Below are 16,542 nucleotides of genomic sequence, written 5' to 3' on the forward strand. Positions count from 1 at the left end.
AGGGTCCCCTCAGGGTCCCGCCGGCCCCGTTTCGGGGTCCTCCCTGCGCTTCCAGCCCCGTTTCGGGGTCTCCCTCCCCCCTCCCCGTTCCGAGCTCCGCGCTCGGACTCCCTCCACCCCCTGACTCCGCCCCCTGCCCTCAAGCCCCGCCCTGGCTCCTCCCCGTTCCCCTCCCGACCCTAATCTGCCCGGCTTCGCCCGCGCCTTCACCTACTTCCGCCCTCTCCCTCGGCCACTTCCGGTCGCAACAATGGCGGCGCCCTTGTGGCGTGCGCTGGGCCGGGCCCGCTCCTCCCCGGCGGCCGCGGCCCCGCTGCGGTTCTACCGGGCCCCCCCGCTGCGGCTGGCGGCGGCGGCCGGGCCCGGGGAACCCCGAGGACCCCCGGGCGGCGGCGCGGCTGTACGGGCGGCTCGGGGAGGCCTCGGGGGTGCCGGTCGAGCGGCTCTGGCCCAACCGGGAGCAGCTGCGGGCGCTGCGGGAGGAGGAGCGCGAGTGGCAGCCGACGCTGCGGGAGATGCAGGCGGCGCTGGACCGGCGAGAGCAGGAGGAGGCGCAGCGGCGGCAGGAGAGGTGGGAGCGGCGCTGGGAGAGGGGCCGGGGAGCGCTGGGGGCGCTGGGAGAGGGTCTGGGGGCGCTGGGAGAGGGTCTGGGGAGCGCTGGGGGCAGCGGGAGAGGGTCTGGGGGCGCTGGGAGAGGGTCTGGGGAGCGCTGCAGGGACTGGTAGCGGATCTGGGGGCACTGGGAGTAGGTCTGGGGACAGCTGGGGGCACTGGGAGGGGGTCTGGGAAGCGCTGCAGGACTGGGAGAGGGTCTGAGGATCGTTGCAGGGACTGGGAGAGGGTCTGGGGAGATCTGGGGGCAGTGGGAGGGGGTCTGGGGCGCGCTGTAGGGACTGGGAGAGGGTCTGGGGGCACGGGGGAGAGGGTCTGAGGAGCGCTGCAGGGATTGGGGAGGGGGTCTCGGGAGCTCTGGGGGCACTGGGAGGGGGTCTGGGGAGCGCTGTGTAGGGACTGGGAAAGGGTCTGGGGAGATCTGGGGGTAGTGGGAGAGGATTTGGGGCACTGGGAGGGGGTCCGGGGAGCGCTGCAGGGACTGGGAGAGGGTCTGGGGGCACGGGGAGGGGGTCCGGGAGGACTGGGCTCAGGCTCGGGTGTTCCGGGGGCGCTCTGATGGCTCCTGCTGGGGGGGGGGTCCGGGCCGGCTCCGGGGGGGGTCGGGGCCGTCTCGGCGCCCCGTCCCCATGCCGCTCGCTGTCTGTCGTTCCCCGGCGCGCCCGCAGGGAGGCGCTGGTGGCTCGCAGCCTGGCGGCCATGCCCGCCCGCATCAGCGCCTGGCGGCAGCAGCGGCAGCAAGCCCGGGACAAGGCTCGGCAGGACGCGGAGCGGCGGCGGCGGCTGCTGGCCGAGGCGGGGCTGGCGGGGGGGCAGCGGCGCCGCTGCCGCCGCCCGCGCCCAGGCGCTGCTGCAGGACCTGGAGCAGCAGCAGCGGCGGGAGGAGAAGCGGCGCCGGCGGCAGGAGCGGGAGGAGGCCGCTCGCAAAGCCATGGCCGAGGCCGAGGCCGCCGCCGCCGCCCGGCCCCCCCCCCGGAGCGCCCCCTGCCGGGGACTGAGCTGCCCCTCCCCCAAGCACCTCCCCGAGACTCAAAATGGGTTTAAAATTCTGCGGTTTTAATTTTTTTTTCTCTCTCTCTCTCCCCTTCCCCCTCCCCCTCCCCCCCCCCCCCAGTCTTGTTTTGTACCCCCCCCAGGGGCAGGACGCGGGGTGGGGGAGGGGAAGGGTAGGGTGGGGGTCACAGGACAAAGCGATTGAGCACAGCCCCCCCCCGGGGGAGGGGGGTGGGACTCTGGGGGGTGGTGTCCAGGTCTTACCCCCTCCCCCCCCCCCAGGCAGAGCCACGCCCCCTCCCCAAAGGTGGGACCCCCCCGAGGTGGGGAGACCCTCTTGGGGGAGGGGGGGTGGGGTCTGGGGGGTTGGTGTTGTCGGGGGGGGGAGGGGCGGCGGTGGTCGCTGGGGGGTGTCCAGGCCCCTCCTCAGTCGTCGTCGAAGTTCTGGCTGAGCAGGAAGTTGGCTGCCAGGTTCTCGTTCTTCTCGCAGGCGAAGTAGGCCTGGATCACCAGGCTCTCGGGGAAGCCCAGGCCTTCAACTGCAGAGGCGTTAACCCTGGGCCCTACTGACGGCCCTGAGCCCCACCTGCAGCCCTCAGCCTCGCTGACCCCCAGCCTCGTTAACCCTGGGCCCTACTGATGGCCTTCAGCATCGCTGACCCTCAGCCTTGTTAACCCTGGGCCCTACTGACGGCCCTGAGCCCCACCTGCAGCCCTCAGCCTCGCTGACCCCCAGCCTCGTTAACCCTGGGCCCTACTGATGGCCCTGAGCCCCACCTGCAGCCCTCAGCCTCACTGACCCTCAGCCTTGTTAACCCTGGGCCCTACTGACGGCCTTCAGCCTCGCTGACCCCCAGCCTTGTTAACCCTGGGCCCTACTGACGGCCTTCAGCCTCGCTGACCCCCAGGCTTGTTAACCCTGAGCCCTACTGATGGCCCTGAGCCCCACCTGCAGCCCTCAGCCTCGCTGACCCCCAGCCTCGTTAACCCTGGGCCCTACTGACGGCCTTCAGCCTCGCTGACCCTCAGCCTTCTTAACCCTGGGCCCTACTGACGGCCTTCAGCCTCGCTGACCCTCAGCCTTGTTAACCCTGAGCCCTACTGACGGCCTTCAGCCTCGCTGACCCTCAGCCTTCTTAACCCTGGGCCCTACTGACGGCCTTCAGCATTGCTGACCCCCAGCCTCGTTAACCCTGGGCCCTACTGATGGCTTTCAGCATTGCTGACTCTCAGCCTTGTTAACCCTGGGCCCTACTGATGGCCTTCAGCATTGCTGACCCTCAGCCTCGTTAACCCTGGGCCCTACTGATGGCCTGAGCCCCACCTGCAGCCCTCAGCCTTGCTGACCCCCAGCCTTGTTAACCCTGGGGCCCTACTGATGGCCCTGAGCCCTGCCTGCAGCCCTCCAGCCTCGCTGTCCCTCAGCCTCGTTAACCCTGAGCCCTACTGACAGCCCCAGGCCCTCAGCCTTGCTAACCCTGAACCTTGTTAACCCTGGGTCCTACTGACAGCCAGCCCTCGAGCCTTGTTAATCCTCAGCCTTGTTGACCCTGGGCCCTATTGACAGCCCCTGGGCCCTACTGATGGCTCTGAGCCTCGTTAACCCTGGGCCCTACTGATGGTCTCATGCCCAACCTACGGCTTTGAGCCTCGTTAACTCTGGGCCCTACTGATGGCTGCATCCCCCCACCTCCCACCCTGCTGTTAACCCTGGGCCCTACTGATGGCTGCATCCCCCCACCCCTGCTGTTAACCCTGGTCCCTACTGATGGCTGCAGCCCACCCCTGCTGTTAACTCTGGTCCCTACTGATGGAAGTCACCTGCTGCCCATCCCCACTGTTAACCCTGGGCCCTACTGATGGCTGCATCCCCCCCACCCCCCACCCCCCACCCCTGCTGTTAACCCTGGTCCCTACTGATGGCTGCATCCCCACCCCTGCTGTTAACCCTGGTCCCTACTGATGGCTGCATCCCACCCCTGCTGTTAACCCTGGGCCCTACTGACCTCCCCTGACCCCCCCGTGCCACCCCCGCCCCGGTAGCCCCCGGGGAGCCTTACCCTCTCTATGGCTTCTTTTTCCTGAGGCGTCACCTGGATGTAGTTCATCTGGGGGGACTCATCCCCGATGGCGCCCAGCTCCCCCTCCAGCTCCCCCAGCTCCCCCAGGGGCTCGTTCAGCATCTGGATGAACTGCTCCTGGTGCTGGCTGATTTGCTGGGGGCAGGGGGCAGCTGAGGGTGAGGGGAGGGGGGCAGGGGAGGTTTGGGGGGACCCCCCCGAGGGGGGGTGGGTCGGGGGGGGCTGGGGGGCGTTACCTGCAGCAGCTGGGGGTTCTCCTGGCCCAGCTGCTGGAGCAGGGCCGGCAGCAGGGCCGGGTTCTGCTGGATCACCTGCCGCATGTTCTGGAACTGGGGCTGCTCCCGCAGGAACTCCAAGGGGTTCTCCCCTGGGGGAGGGGCCAAAGGGTTGGGGGAGGGGCCAGGGCAAGCCACACCCTCCCCCTCAACCCCACCTTTATTCCCTCCTCCCCACCCCCTATTACTTCCCCCCTTCAGGGGAGGGTCCTGAGCGGGACACAGCCACAGGGAGCCTCCAGCCAAGCCCAGCTCGGGTGGGTTAATCACAGCCCCACCCCAGGGGCCACACCGTGGGGGTGGGGCTTAGGACAGGCCACACCCCAAAGGGGAGGAGCTGTGGCACCACACCCACATATCAGGAGCCTCCAAGGCCACACCACCCAACCCAGAGCTCCACCCAACCCAAAGCTCCGCCCACCAAGAGGGTGAGGCTTTGGCACTTTGGGTGTGGCTCAGCATCGGCCACACCTGGGGGGGCCACGCCCCCAAATGGGAGGAGCTTTAGGATCACACCCACACCTTAGGAACCTCCAGGCCACGCCCACAACCCAGACCTCTGCCCACCAAGGGGGGTGAAGCCTCAGCACGCTGGGTGTGGCTCCACACTGGCCACACCCTGGGATGCCACACCCCCAAGTGGGAGGAGCACTGGGACCACACCCATACACCAGCAACCTCCAGGCCACACCCACACCCCAGACCTCTGCCCACCAGGGGGTTGAAGCCTCAGCAGGCTGGGTGTGGCTCCACACTGGCCACACCCTGGGGGAGGAGGGGGGTGTGTCCTACCCAAGCCACGCCCACCTTCCACCGGCTGCTGCTCCGGGGGGCGACTCTCCTGCACCGGGGGGCGCTCGGGCTCTGGGCTCCCAGGATGCCCTGGGGACAGAGGGGTGGGGGTCAAAAAGGGGTGGGGGTCACAGAGGGGTGGGGTTCAAAGAGGACCCCGCCCAGGGACCCCGCCCAGCTCACCGTCAGCAGGTACTCCACGGCCCGGTGGGGGTTGTTGTAGCTGGCCCCTGAGGGCGGCCACCACCCTCTCGCGCTCGTAGCCCATGGACATGATCTCCGTCAGCATCGTCTCGTACTCCGAGCCGGTCACTGCCCCACAGCGCCCCCCAGCGTCACACCCAGGCGCTGCACCCCCCTGGGAGTGCTCCCACAGCGCCCCCAGGGGCACACCCAGGCACTGCAACCTCCCACAGCACCCCCCCAGAAAGACACCGCAGCACTGCACCCCCCCAGGAGCGCCCCCCAACATCACACTGAGGCAGTGCAGCCTGCCAAGAGTGCCCCCCCCCCAGCACCCCCCAGGGGCACACTGAGGCAGTGACCCCAGTGAGCACACCTTCCCCCCCCCAAGTTTGACCCAGGCAGAGTGTCTCCCCCCCCCCCAGCCCCCCAAACCCCTTCTGCAGTGCTGGCACTCCCCAGGCTCTGACACCTCCAAATTGAGACCTTCCCAGCCCCAGGACCCCTCTGGACCCCCACCCACCCCAAAGCAGAAGCTGAGACCCCTGCCTAGGCTCTGGGACCCTCCCTCACATCAGAGTCTCCCCAGCCCTGAGGCCCCCCCCCCAAAACCCAGGACCCCTCCTGCCCCAGTCTTAAGCCCCCCCCCAGACAAGGACCCCTGTAAGCAGGGCCCCCCCCCACCCCGTGCCCCAGACTGAGGTTCCCCAAACACCAGCCCCCCCTCCTTATCCTTCCCCTGGGGACCCCCAAAACACCTCCCAGTCCTTCCCCCCCCCCCCCGACCCCAAGCTCCCCCCCCAGCACCCACCGAGGGTGGAGGCAGCGTCAGCCGAGCGCCCGGCACTGCCCGGGGGGGGCACGGAGCTGTGGGGTCAAGAGAGAGATGGGAGGGGGGAGGGGCTTGAGAGGGGCACAGGCAGCCCCCCCAAAAGCCCCCTGTTCCCCCCCTCCCTGCCAGCCCAGCCCCCCTCCCCTCCTCCTTCTTCCCTCCCCCCCCCCCCAAGTCTCCTCTGTGCTGCCCCAACCCAGGGCTGCACTGAGCGCCCCCCGGCCCCTGCCTGCTCCTTACCCTGCTGCAGGCTCCGAGAGGGTGAGGGGGGGGAGGTCCTGGGGCGGGGTCTCCTCGCTGGGGGCCGCAGGGGGCGGGGGAGGGGCGGTGTCAGCAGGCTGGGGGGGGCCCCGGGGCCGCGGGGGGGTCGGAGGTGCTGCCGGCCGCGGCCTCAGGAGCTGCAGTGCCCAGGGCTGCCTTGGCCTGGGGGGGAGAGGTAGGACTGGAATCAACCCCAGCCCCCTCCCCAGCACTGTGTCCCAGCCCCCTCCCCAGCCCTGTGTCCCAGCCCTGGGCTCCAGCCCCCTCCCCAGCCCTGTGTCCCAGCCCCTCCCCAGCCTGGGCTCCCACATACCAAGGACAGGGGAGAAGGGAAGAGGAGGGGAGGGAGAGAAAGAGGGAGGAGAGAGAGAGGGGGAAGGAGAGAGAAGGCAAAGGGAGAGAAGAGAGTGAAGGAGAAGGAAGAGGAGAAGAAGGGAAAGGAGGAGAAGGGAAAGGAGGAGAAGGGAAAGGAGGAGAAGGGAAAGGAGGAGAAGGGAAAGGAGGAGAAGGGAAAGGAGGAGAAGGAAGGAGGGAGAAGGGAAAGGAGGAGAAGGGAAAGGAGGAGAAGGGAAAGGAGGAGAAGGGAAAGGAGGAGAAGGGAAAGGAGGAGAAGGGAAAGGAGGAGAAGGGAAAGGAGGAGAAGGGAAAGGAGGAGAAGGGAAAGGAGGAGAAGGGAAAGGAGGAGAAGGGAAAGGAGGAGAAGGAAAGGAGGAGAAGGGAAAGGAGGAGAAGGGAAAGGAGGAGAAGGGAAAGGAGGAGAAGGGAAAGGAGGAGAAGGGAAAGGAGGAGAAGGGAAAGGAGGAGAAGGGAGAAAGAAGAGAGGAGAAGAGGGGAGAAGAGAGAAGGGGAAGGCAGGGGAGAGAAAGAGAGAGAAGGGAGAAGGGAGAGGAGGGGAAGGAAGGGAGGGGAGAGAGAGAAGGGGAAGGCAGGAGAGAAGAAGGGAGACGAGGAGGGGAGGGGAGAGAGGAGGGGAAGGGAGGGGAGAAGTGAGACGAAAAAGAAAGGAAGAGATGCAGAGAGAGCAGACAGAGGAAGGAAAGGAGGGAAGAAAAAGGAAGAGAATACAGAGAGCAGGGAAGCTGTAACCAAGCAGTGCTGGGGGGGAGAGGTCCCTAGGAGTCAGCCCCGGCCCGGGGGGGGGGGGGGGGGGGGGCGGTGGTCTCCCCCTCCCACCTTGGTCACCATGACCACCACGAAGTTCTTCTCGTCGATGCGGTACTCGCGGATGGGGACCTCGTCGCTCAGGATCTTGCCGGCGTAGATCAGCTTCTGCCCGGCCACGGGGAAGGCCTCGCTGCCCTTCTCCGCCTCGATCTTCTCCTTCAGGGCCCGCACCTGGGCGCCGGGGGGCGTCACGCCCTGCCCCCCACCCCCCAACCCCCACCCCCCGCCGGCCCCGGCTGGGCTGCGGAGCCCCGGGCGGGGGGGGGGGGGGGAGGCTTCGGCGCCTCCCGAAACGGCTTCCAACCCCCCCCCCCCCCCCCCAGCCCCGCGCGCTAACGGCAGCCAGGAGACCCCAACCCGCCGAGGGGTCCCGGGGGGCGATGGCAGGAACTGACCCCCCCCCCCATCCCCCCCCCCCCCCCCCCCCCGGCAACGGCAGCGCCGCAGCGGGCAAGGGGACCGCAACAGCGCTGCGGGGAGAGGGAGAGGGAGGGAGAGGGAGGGGGCAGAGGCAGTCCCAGCTCCTGCTCCTCACCCCCCAGCCCCCTCGGGCCCCATCCCGGGGAGCTGAAGCGGCTGCGGGGCCGGAGCGGGGGGGAGGCTCCGCCGGGGCCCGGCAAGAGGAAGCGGCCGAGAGCCCAGCGCAGGCCTGACCCGGGCCGGAGAAAGGAGCGAGGGCGCTGCCCGGTGAGCCTCGGCCGGGCTCCGTGCGGGGTGTGTAGGGGGGGGGAGGGGGGGAGGGGGGAAAGGCTGATCCCGGCCCGGCCCCGGCCCGCCTCAACGGCCGCTGGCCGCCGGCTTCCCCCCCCCCCCCCGCCCCGTTCCGCCCCGCCGCGGCCCTCACCGTCTCGTGCGGCTCCATCCGGATCTTGAACGTTTGCTGCTGCAGCGTCTTCAGCGTCACGGTCACCGCCATGACGGCGGCGGCAGCGGCGGCGGAGGCGGCGGCGGCTCCTCCCGGCGGAACCCACAACATGCAACTCACGCCGCCGCCATCTTAGGCGCCCCGCCGCTTCCGCCACGTGACGCGCGGCCGGAACTACGTCACCCCTCCTCCTCCTCCTCCTCCTCCCTCCTCTCCCCCCCACCCCTCCCTTTCCTCCTCTCCCGTGCGCCCCGCGGGCGGGGGTGGCGCTGCGCGCCCAGCCACGTGACGCGCGCGAGGGGGTGGGGGGCGGGAAGAAGAGAGGAGGCGGAGGGGGTGGGAAAGAAGCGAGCGGCACAAAATGGCGGCGGCGCCTCGCGCTTTCCCCCCTCCCACCGCACACCTCCCAGCCGACCACGTGACGCGGGTGGGTGGCGGGGGTGTGTCACGTGACGGCCGCGGCGGCACCAAATGGCGGCGGCGGCGGCGGCAGGGGCGGGGAGGGGGAAGATGGAGAACAACGAAGCCGGGAGGAGGCAGCGCCCGGGACGAGCCTTAATTTAATAGAAACCGGATCGCCACGACCCCCCCCCCCACCTCCCCCGCCCCCCCCCCCCGCCGCCGTGACAGTCCCGTGCGCCCCGCGGAGCCCCCTTTCCCCCCCCCCCCCAACACACCCCCCCGTGTCCCCCGCCGGGGCGGGAGGAGGGGGAGGGGAGGGGAGGGGTCCCCGTGCCCACCCCCCTCACCGGTCTCCCCGCTCCCCTCCCCTCCCCTCCCGCCGCGGTGGGGTGGTTCCGGGCCCGGCGCCGTTCCTGAGTCCTCCCCCCCCGCCCCGGCCCGCGGCCGTACAAAAGAGTCCAGGGTCTCACAGAGACAGTTGGGGGGGCCGCGGGGGGGGGGGCCCGGGCCGCACCTTCCCCACCCCCCACCCCCTCACAGCTCGTCCCGCGGGGTCGCCTCTTCGGCCTCGGCTTCAGGCTCCTCTTCCTCCTCCTCCTCCTCCTCGTCCCCCTCCCCCTCCTCGTCCCCCTCCTCTTCCTTCTGCTGCTTCTCTTCCTCCTCCTGCTTCTTCCTCTGCTCCTCGTCCTGCTGCTCCTTCATCTTCCTCTCGGCGTCCTGCGGGGGGGGGAGGGGGGTGGGGGGTCAGGGGGAGGGCCCGGGAGGGGTCCCTGGGGGTCCGGGGGGGGGCTGCAGGGCTGTCCCCATCCCTACCTTGGTGGCCCCCCCAGGTCTCGTTGCCGATCTCCTCGGCCAGCTTCTCGTCGTCGGTGATCAGGAAGTTGTCAAAGATGGTCCCGGACTTCACCTGGGGGCAGGGGAGGGGGCGTCAGAGGGGGCCCTGGGGCACAGAGGAGGGGGGGGAGGGGCAGAGGGGACCCTGGGGGAGGGGGAGAAGAGACAGAGGGGACCCTGGGGACCCACAGGAGGGATCAGAGAGGACCTCAGGGATGCACAGGGGAGGGGAAGGAGCAGAGAGGACCCTGGGGACCCAGAGGAGGGGGGGGGGGGAAGGGGCAGAGGGGACCCACAGGGATCCAGAGAAGGGATTGAGAGAGGACCTCAGGAACATAGAGGAGAAAGAAGGAGCAGAGGGGACCCAGAGGAGGGGGGAAAGGGGCAGAGGGGATCCTGGGGACCCAGAGGAGGGATCAGAGAGGACCTCAGGGATGCACAGGGGAGGGGAAGGAGCAGAGGGGGACCCTGGGGATGAAGAGGAGGGGGGAAAGGGCAGAGGAGACACAGAGGGATCCAGAGGTGGGGTTGAGAGAGGACCTCAGGGACATAAAGGAGAGGGAAGCAGGAGAGAGGACCTCAGGGACCCACAGGAGAGGGGAAGGAGCAGAGGAGACCCAGAGGAGAGGGGGGGAAGGGGCAGAGGGGACCCTGGGGACCCACAGGAGGGATCAGAAAGGACCTCAGGGATGCACAGGGGAGGGGAAGGAGCAGAGAGGACCCACAGGAGGATTGGGGGGAAAGGGCAAAGGGGACCCACAGGGATCCAGAGGAGGGATTGAGAGAAGACTTCAGAGACCCAGAGGAGGAGGGAAGGAGCAGAGGGGACCCTGGGGACCCATAGGAGGGATCAGAGAGGATCTCAGGGACACACAGGGGAGGGGAAGGAGCAGAGAGGACCCACAGGGATCCAGAGAAGGTTGAGAGAGGATCTCAGGGACATAGAGAAGAGGGAAGGAGGAGAGAGGAGTCCTCAGGGACCCACAGGAGGAGGGGAAGAGGGGACCCATAGGAGGGGGTCAGAGGACCTCAGGGACCCACAGGGGAAGGAGCAGAGAGGACCCACAGGGCTCCAGAGAAGGGGTTGAGAGAGGGCCTCAGGGACATAGAGGAGAGGGAAGGAGAAGAGGGGACCCTGGGGACCCACAGGAGGGGGGAAGGAGCAGAGGGGACCCAAGCAGGACCAGAAGGTCACTGGAGAACCAGGGGAGGGAGCAGAGGAGAGGCCCCAGGCTGACACAGAGCATGGGGAGGGGGGTCCTGAGGACACGGGGGGGGGGGCACCCAGGAAGTAGGGGGGCACCCAGGGTGGCAAGAAGGGGGGCACCCAGGAAACGGAGGCACAGTGCTCCAGGAAGGGGGGCCACACAAGTGGGGGGCACCCAGTGCTCTGGAAGGGGGGGGCACAAGTGGGGGGCACCCAGTGCTCTGGAAGGGGGGGGTCCCACAGGAAGTGGGGGGAAGAGCACTCCAGGAGTGGGGGGCACAGAGCAAGGGGGGGTCCCAGGGGCGGGGGGGGGCAGCACCTGCCAGAGGTCGAGGCCGATGACGCCGAAGCTGTCGTAGGCGTAGAGCAGGGGGTCAGGGCTGTACTCGGGGTTCTCGATCTCGGGGTGCAGCCCACTTGCCCCCTTGTAGGCAGGGTTGTCGATCTGCCTGGGCCTCCACTCGCCCTGGGAGGGGCAAAGGCGCCGCCAGGGGGCGCTCAGGAGCCGGCCAGGAGCGTGCACAACACCCCCGGGGGGCAGGGAGTGCCCTTGTACCACCACCCCCCCTCCTTTCTCCCCTCACCTTGGGGTCCCCCCCCAGCCTCTCCTTGTAGCCCCCTCTCCAGGCCCCCCCTTACCTTATGACTCCGCCTCCCCTCTCAGCCTCCCCTTGTGAGCCCCCAGCCCCCCAAGCCTCCCCTTGTAGCCCCTCCTAGGCCCCCCTCCCCCACCTTGTAACTCTCCTTCACCTTATGATCCCCCTCCCATCCCCACCTTGTAGCACCCCCAGCCTCACCTTGTGAGCCCCCAGCCCCCACCTTGTAGCCATTCCTTATAGCCCCCGTCCCCCATCCTCACCTCGTGAGACCCCCCAGCCCTCTTCCCTTGTACCCTCCTCCCCACACCCCAGCTTATGACCCCCCCCTCCCCCAGCCCCACCTTGTGAGCCCCCTCTCCCTTTATGAGTCCTCCCCAAGCCCTTGCCTTGGTGACCCCTTCCCCAGCTCCCCCTCCCCCAGCCTTCACCTTGGCGACCCCCTCCCCCCTTTGGGAGCCCCCAGCCCCACCTTGTGAGCCCCCCCAGCCTTCTCTCCTTGCACTCCCACCCCCTTTGGGAGCCCCCCCAGCCCTCTCCCCTTGTACCCTCTCCCTCAGCCCTCACCTTAGCGACCCCCTCCCCACCTTTGGGAGCCCCCCCCCGAGCCCCACCTTGTACTCAGGGTTCTGGATGACTGGGGGCTCCCACTCCCCCATCCATTTCCTCATCCCAGTCCCTCAGGCTTCTTGGCATCAGGGTCTGGGATGTGCTCAGGTTTGTCCCAGTCCTGCAGCGGGGGAAGGTGGGGGGGGGGGGGGAAGGGCATTGAGCAGGCTCAGAGGCCACGCCCCCAGCCCCTTCCCCTCCTCTTGGAGCAGCCAGGGGGAGGCAGGGGAAGGGCATTGAGCAGCCTTGGGGCCAGCCCCAAGCTCCTCCCCCTGGCCTGAGGACCCGCCCCAAGCCCCTCCCCCCTGGCCTTAGAGCAGCTGACAGGAGGGGGGAAAGGGTTGAGCAGGCTCCGAGGCCATGCCCCCAGCCCTGCTCCCTCCCCCTCAGAGCAGCCTCAGGGCCCACCCCAAGCCCCGCCCCCTGGCCCTGAGGACCCGCCCCAAGCCCCCTTCCCCTTCCCTTAGAGCAGCTTAGAGGGGTGGAAAGGGTTCAGCAGGCTCAGAGGCCACGCCCCCCAGCCCCACTCCCTCCCCCTCAGAGCAGCCTCAGGGCCCACCCCAAGCCCCGCCCCCTGGCCTCAGGGCCCGCCCCAAGCCCCTCCCCCCATTGAGCAGCCTCGGGGCAGGCCCCCAAGCCTCACCCCCTTCCCTTAGAGGAGCCTCAGGACCCACATGAAGCCCCTCCCCCTGGCCTCGGGGCCTGCCCCAAGCCCCTCCCCCCTCCCCTTAGAGCAGCTGTGGGGAGGGGAGAAAAGGTTCAGCAGGTTCAGAGGCCACGCCCCCCAGGCCCTCCCCCTGACCTTGGGGCCTGCCCCAAGCCCCTCCCCCCTTCCCTTAGAGGAGCCTCAGGACCCCCCATGAAGCCCCTCCCCCTGGCCTCGGGGCCCGCCCCCAAGCCCCGCCCCCGCCCCAAGCCCCGCCCCCCGGCAGACCTCGGGCTTGGTGTCCTCGGGGTCGTCGATCTTGGCCCTCTCGTCCCAGTCGTCGGGCTTGCGCGCACTGGGGGTCCTTGATGCGGCGGGGGGGCAGCAGGTCCCAGTCCTCCTCCAGGCTGCCCCCCCTCCACCCTGGCGTTGTCGATCTTCACCTCGTAGCTGTTGTCAGGCCGCAGCACCAGCGTGTACAGGTGGGTGAACTCGTCGTCCCTGGGGGGCACGGGGGGGGCAAGGGGGACGTCAGGGGGGTGGGCACCACCAGGGGGGCATTAGTGAGATGGGGACCACCAGAAGGGGACAGGGAGCACCCCCGGGGGAGGCTCAGGGGGATGGACACTGCCAGGGGGGGCACAGAGAACATCTCCCTGGGGTCTCAGTGGGATGGGCACCACCAGGGGGGGCACAGGGAGCACCCCCATGGGGCATTAGTGGGATGGGCACTGCCAGGAGGGCACAGAGAACACCTCCATAGGCACAGGATACACCCCCCCAGGGGGGTCTCAATGGGATGGGCACCCCCCACAAGGGTACAGGGGCACCACCATGGGGCAGAAGAGTAACCCCCAGGGGCACAGGGAGCACCCCTGTGGGGTCTCTGTGGGATGGGCACCCCAAGAAAGGCACAGGGAGCACCTCCATGGGCACCCCCATGGGGCACAGGGGAGCATCTCCGGGGGCCTCAGCGGGCTGGGCCAGCCCCAGGGGGGCATAGAGGGGGCATCTCCATGGGGTCTCAATGGGATGGGCACAACCAGAGGGGCATAGAGGGGGCATCTCCATGGGGTCTCAATGGGATGGGCACCCCCAGGGGGGCACAAGGAGCACCTCCCCAGGGCCTCAGCAGGCTAAACACCCCCAGAGGGGCACTGGGGGGGCACCACCAGGGGGTCTCAGCGGGATGGGCACCACCGGGGGGCACAAGGAGCATCTCCATGGGGTCTCAATGGGGATGGGCACAACCAGAGGCACATAGAGGGGCACCTCCCCGGGGCCTCAGCAGGCTGAGCCCTCCCAGGAGGGCCCGGGGGGGGGTCCCCAGCAGCCCCCTCCCCCACCTTGCAGCGGATGTCCCTTGTTGATGAGCACGTTCTTGCCCTTGTAGTTGAGGATGACGTGAACCTTCTTGGTGCCGGGGGCCGCAGATGTCAGGGCCTGGGGAGGGAGGGAGGGAGGGGCGGGGGCGAGCGGTGAGGGGAGGAGCCGGGGGGAGGAGCCTCCCAGGCGGGGGGGCGGGGCGAGGGGCGGGGCGAGCGCCACCCACCGAACATGATGTTGTACTCGGAGTCGCCGTGCATGTCCTCCTGGCTGAGGCTGGCGGGGAAGAGCTTGACGTAGCCCCCGCCGCAGTCGATGCTCTGCTCGTGCTTCACCGTGAACTGCACCACCAGCGTCCGGTCCCGGTTGCTGAAGGGCTCGAAGCGGGAGGAGATGGCGTAGAACCGAGCGTCCTGGCTCGTCTGGATGCCTGGGGGGAAGGGGAGGGGGCGAGGCTTAGGGGCGGGGGGCGTAGAACGCAACCCAACGCTACCCAATCCCACCCGAGCTCCCAGCCCCCTCCTCCTCCCCTCCGCGCCCGGGACCGCCCGACGACGACCCCCCACCCACCCCGAGACCCACTCCCCGCCTCCGACCTCCCCGGGGCCCTGCTCGGTTCCCGACCCGGGACCTCCCCCCACTCCGACCCCCCCGGGAGCGACTTCCCATCCTGACCCCGACCCCCCCCCCCAGGACCTGCTCACCCCCCCCCTCGCACCCCTTCCCCTCCGCGCCCGGGACCACCCTCTGACGACTTCCCCCCGACCACCCCGGGACCTGCTGCACGACCCCCCCCGGGACCGACCCCCCCCCCATTCCGATCCCCGCCTGGGACCTGCCCCCCACTCCTACCCCCCCCCGGGGACCCCCTCCCCGCTCGGGACCTGCCTCCTCTGACCCCCGGGACCCCCCGATTTCGATCCTCCCGGAGCCCCCCCTCCCCCGCCCGGGACCTGCCCCCCACCTCCGACCTCCCGGGCCCTACCCTCCCCTACGACCCCCCCCCCCCCCCCCCCCCGGAGACCTGCTGCCCTTCTCCCCTCCCCACCCGGAACCTCCTGCCCCCCCCTCCCGGAACCTGCTGCGCCTCTGGACCCCCGGGGACCTCCTGCCCCCCTCCCCCCTCCCCGAGAACCTGCTGCCCCCCACCCCGAGCCCCCCCGGGGACCTCACCTTTGTCCTTCTCGGGGTCGCCGTAGAACTTGCCGGCGCTCAGCACGAAGCGGCCGTAGTCAGCTTTGTGCTTGGACTCCACCCCACCGCTGGCTCCAGGCGTCTGCGGGAGGGCAGCCTCAGCACCCCCGGACCCCCCCCCGCCCCCCCCGGACCCCCCCCCGGCCCCCTCCGGATCCCCCCGGCCAACCCCCGACCCCCTCTGCCATCCCCCGACCCCACTCCCGCAGCTGCCTGCCCTGGAGGTGCCCAAATTGCCCCCCCCGGGGCTGGACCCCCCCTAGACCCTGCCCTGGAGGTGCTCAAAGTGGACCCCCCCGGGGTGGACCTTCCCCCCCTGCCCTGGAGCTGCCCAAAGTGCAGCCCCGGACCCCCCCCCTCCACGACCCCCCTTTGCCATAACCTACTCTGGAGGTGCCCAAAGTGCCCCCCCGGGGCTGGACCTCCCCCCTCAGACCCTGCCCTGGAGGTGCCCAAAGTGCCCCCCCCGGGGCTCGACCCCCCCCCAGACCCTGCCCTGGAGGTGCCCAAAGTGCCCCCCCCGGGGCTGGACCTCCCCCAGGGTCCTGTCCTGGGCAGCCCCCCAAGTGTCCCTCTCCAGGGGCTCAGCTCCCTCTCCTGGGGGGCTCCCAGCACCCTGGACCCCCCCCCCCATGCACAGAGTACATCCAAGAGGGGTCCTGAGCCCCTCCCCCCCCCACCCCCCCCCTTCCCTCTTCCCCTTCCCTCTCCCCGCTGAGCACTGCCAGAGCCTTCAGCTCCCTCTCCCTCATCCTCCTCAGCCTCTCTCTTCCTGCATCCATTCCCCCCCCCGACCCCGACCCCTAGAACCAGCACAGCCTCCCCCCCAGCCCCCCGGGGGGGCACAGAGCCCCCTCCCCTCAGCCCAAGTCTCCTTCAACCCAGGTGACCCTTCCCACGTCCCCGGGGGTCCCCCAGGGACCCTCAGCTGCTCTCGTTCAAGGGGTGGCCTCCAGCTCCCCCCCCGCCCCCCTCCCCAAACCTTCCAGGGTCCCTCAAGCCTCTCCCCCCCACCCCAATTCCCCCCTCCCCCCCCCCCAGGTCCTTTTCACCTCCTGGTTCCTTGCTCTACCTCCAGGATCTCCTCTCAGCCCTCCTCTACCCCAGGCCCTTAGCCCCCTCCAAGCGTCCATCCAGACCCCTCCCCACCTCAGAGACCCCCTCCCCAGCTTTCCTCTCACCTTAGGCCCCTCCCAGATCCCCCTCCCCCCCCCCTTAGGTCTCCCTTCCCTCCCCCCCCCCTTTGAGGCGCGCTAGGCCTAGGCCTCGCCCTCCCCCTCAGCGACCCCCTCCCCACCTCAGCGACCCCTCCCCACCCCCAGCGACCCCTCCCCACCCCAGCGACCCCTCCCCACCCCAGCGACCCCTCCCCACCCTCCCTTCCACCTTAGGCCCCTCCCAGATCCTCTTCACCTCCCCTCCCCCCAAGGTCTCTCTTTACCTCAGTCCCTCCCCCCCCGCCAAGGTCCCCCAGGCCTCACCCTCTCCCCGCCCTCCCCCCCCCCTCCCGGAGACCCCCGCCCCGGCCCCTCCCCTCCCTCACCTCCGTCCCCGAACTCCTCCCGGAAGAACGGGGCGGACCCTGCGGCCGCCAGCGCCAGGAGGGCGCAGAGCAGGAGGGGGCAGCTGAGGCTCATGGCGGCGGTCGGTCGGTCGGTCCCTCGCGGCCC

General features: G+C 69.7%; 3 protein-coding genes across 3 annotated transcripts; 1 reads left to right on the forward strand and 2 right to left on the reverse strand.

The window, feature by feature from the left end:
- Nucleotides 1-204: 204 nt before the first annotated feature.
- On the forward strand, nucleotides 205-1,672 carry GADD45GIP1 (GADD45G interacting protein 1). The gene is given in 4 exon segments (XM_068171239.1): nucleotides 205-346; nucleotides 348-571; nucleotides 1,281-1,451; nucleotides 1,453-1,672. Coding segments are annotated over 4 exon segments (711 nt in total). The 5' UTR covers nucleotides 205-250.
- RAD23A (RAD23 homolog A, nucleotide excision repair protein) lies at nucleotides 1,648-8,259 on the reverse strand. The gene is given in 11 exon segments (XM_068171238.1): nucleotides 1,648-2,238; nucleotides 3,666-3,821; nucleotides 3,923-4,053; nucleotides 4,754-4,846; nucleotides 4,939-4,981; nucleotides 4,983-5,065; nucleotides 5,748-5,803; nucleotides 6,009-6,103; nucleotides 6,105-6,191; nucleotides 7,203-7,364; nucleotides 8,038-8,259. Coding segments are annotated over 11 exon segments (1,245 nt in total). The 5' UTR covers nucleotides 8,170-8,259; the 3' UTR covers nucleotides 1,648-2,031.
- Nucleotides 8,260-8,820: 561 nt separating this feature from the next.
- Nucleotides 8,821-16,536, reverse strand: CALR (calreticulin). Its single transcript, XM_068171240.1, is given in 15 exon segments — nucleotides 8,821-9,185; nucleotides 9,283-9,367; nucleotides 10,821-10,967; nucleotides 11,712-11,753; nucleotides 11,755-11,775; nucleotides 11,777-11,827; nucleotides 12,641-12,712; nucleotides 12,714-12,767; nucleotides 12,769-12,867; nucleotides 13,715-13,777; nucleotides 13,779-13,795; nucleotides 13,905-14,108; nucleotides 14,852-14,933; nucleotides 14,935-14,954; nucleotides 16,416-16,536. Coding segments are annotated over 15 exon segments (1,242 nt in total). The 5' UTR covers nucleotides 16,510-16,536; the 3' UTR covers nucleotides 8,821-8,994.
- Between the last annotated feature and the right edge of the window lie 6 nt (nucleotides 16,537-16,542).

This window comes from Melanerpes formicivorus, unplaced genomic scaffold, assembly GCF_026170545.1.
Source record: "Melanerpes formicivorus ecotype bairdi unplaced genomic scaffold, bMelFor1.0.p_v2 SCAF_2516, whole genome shotgun sequence".
Lineage (NCBI taxonomy): Eukaryota > Metazoa > Chordata > Aves > Piciformes > Picidae > Melanerpes > Melanerpes formicivorus.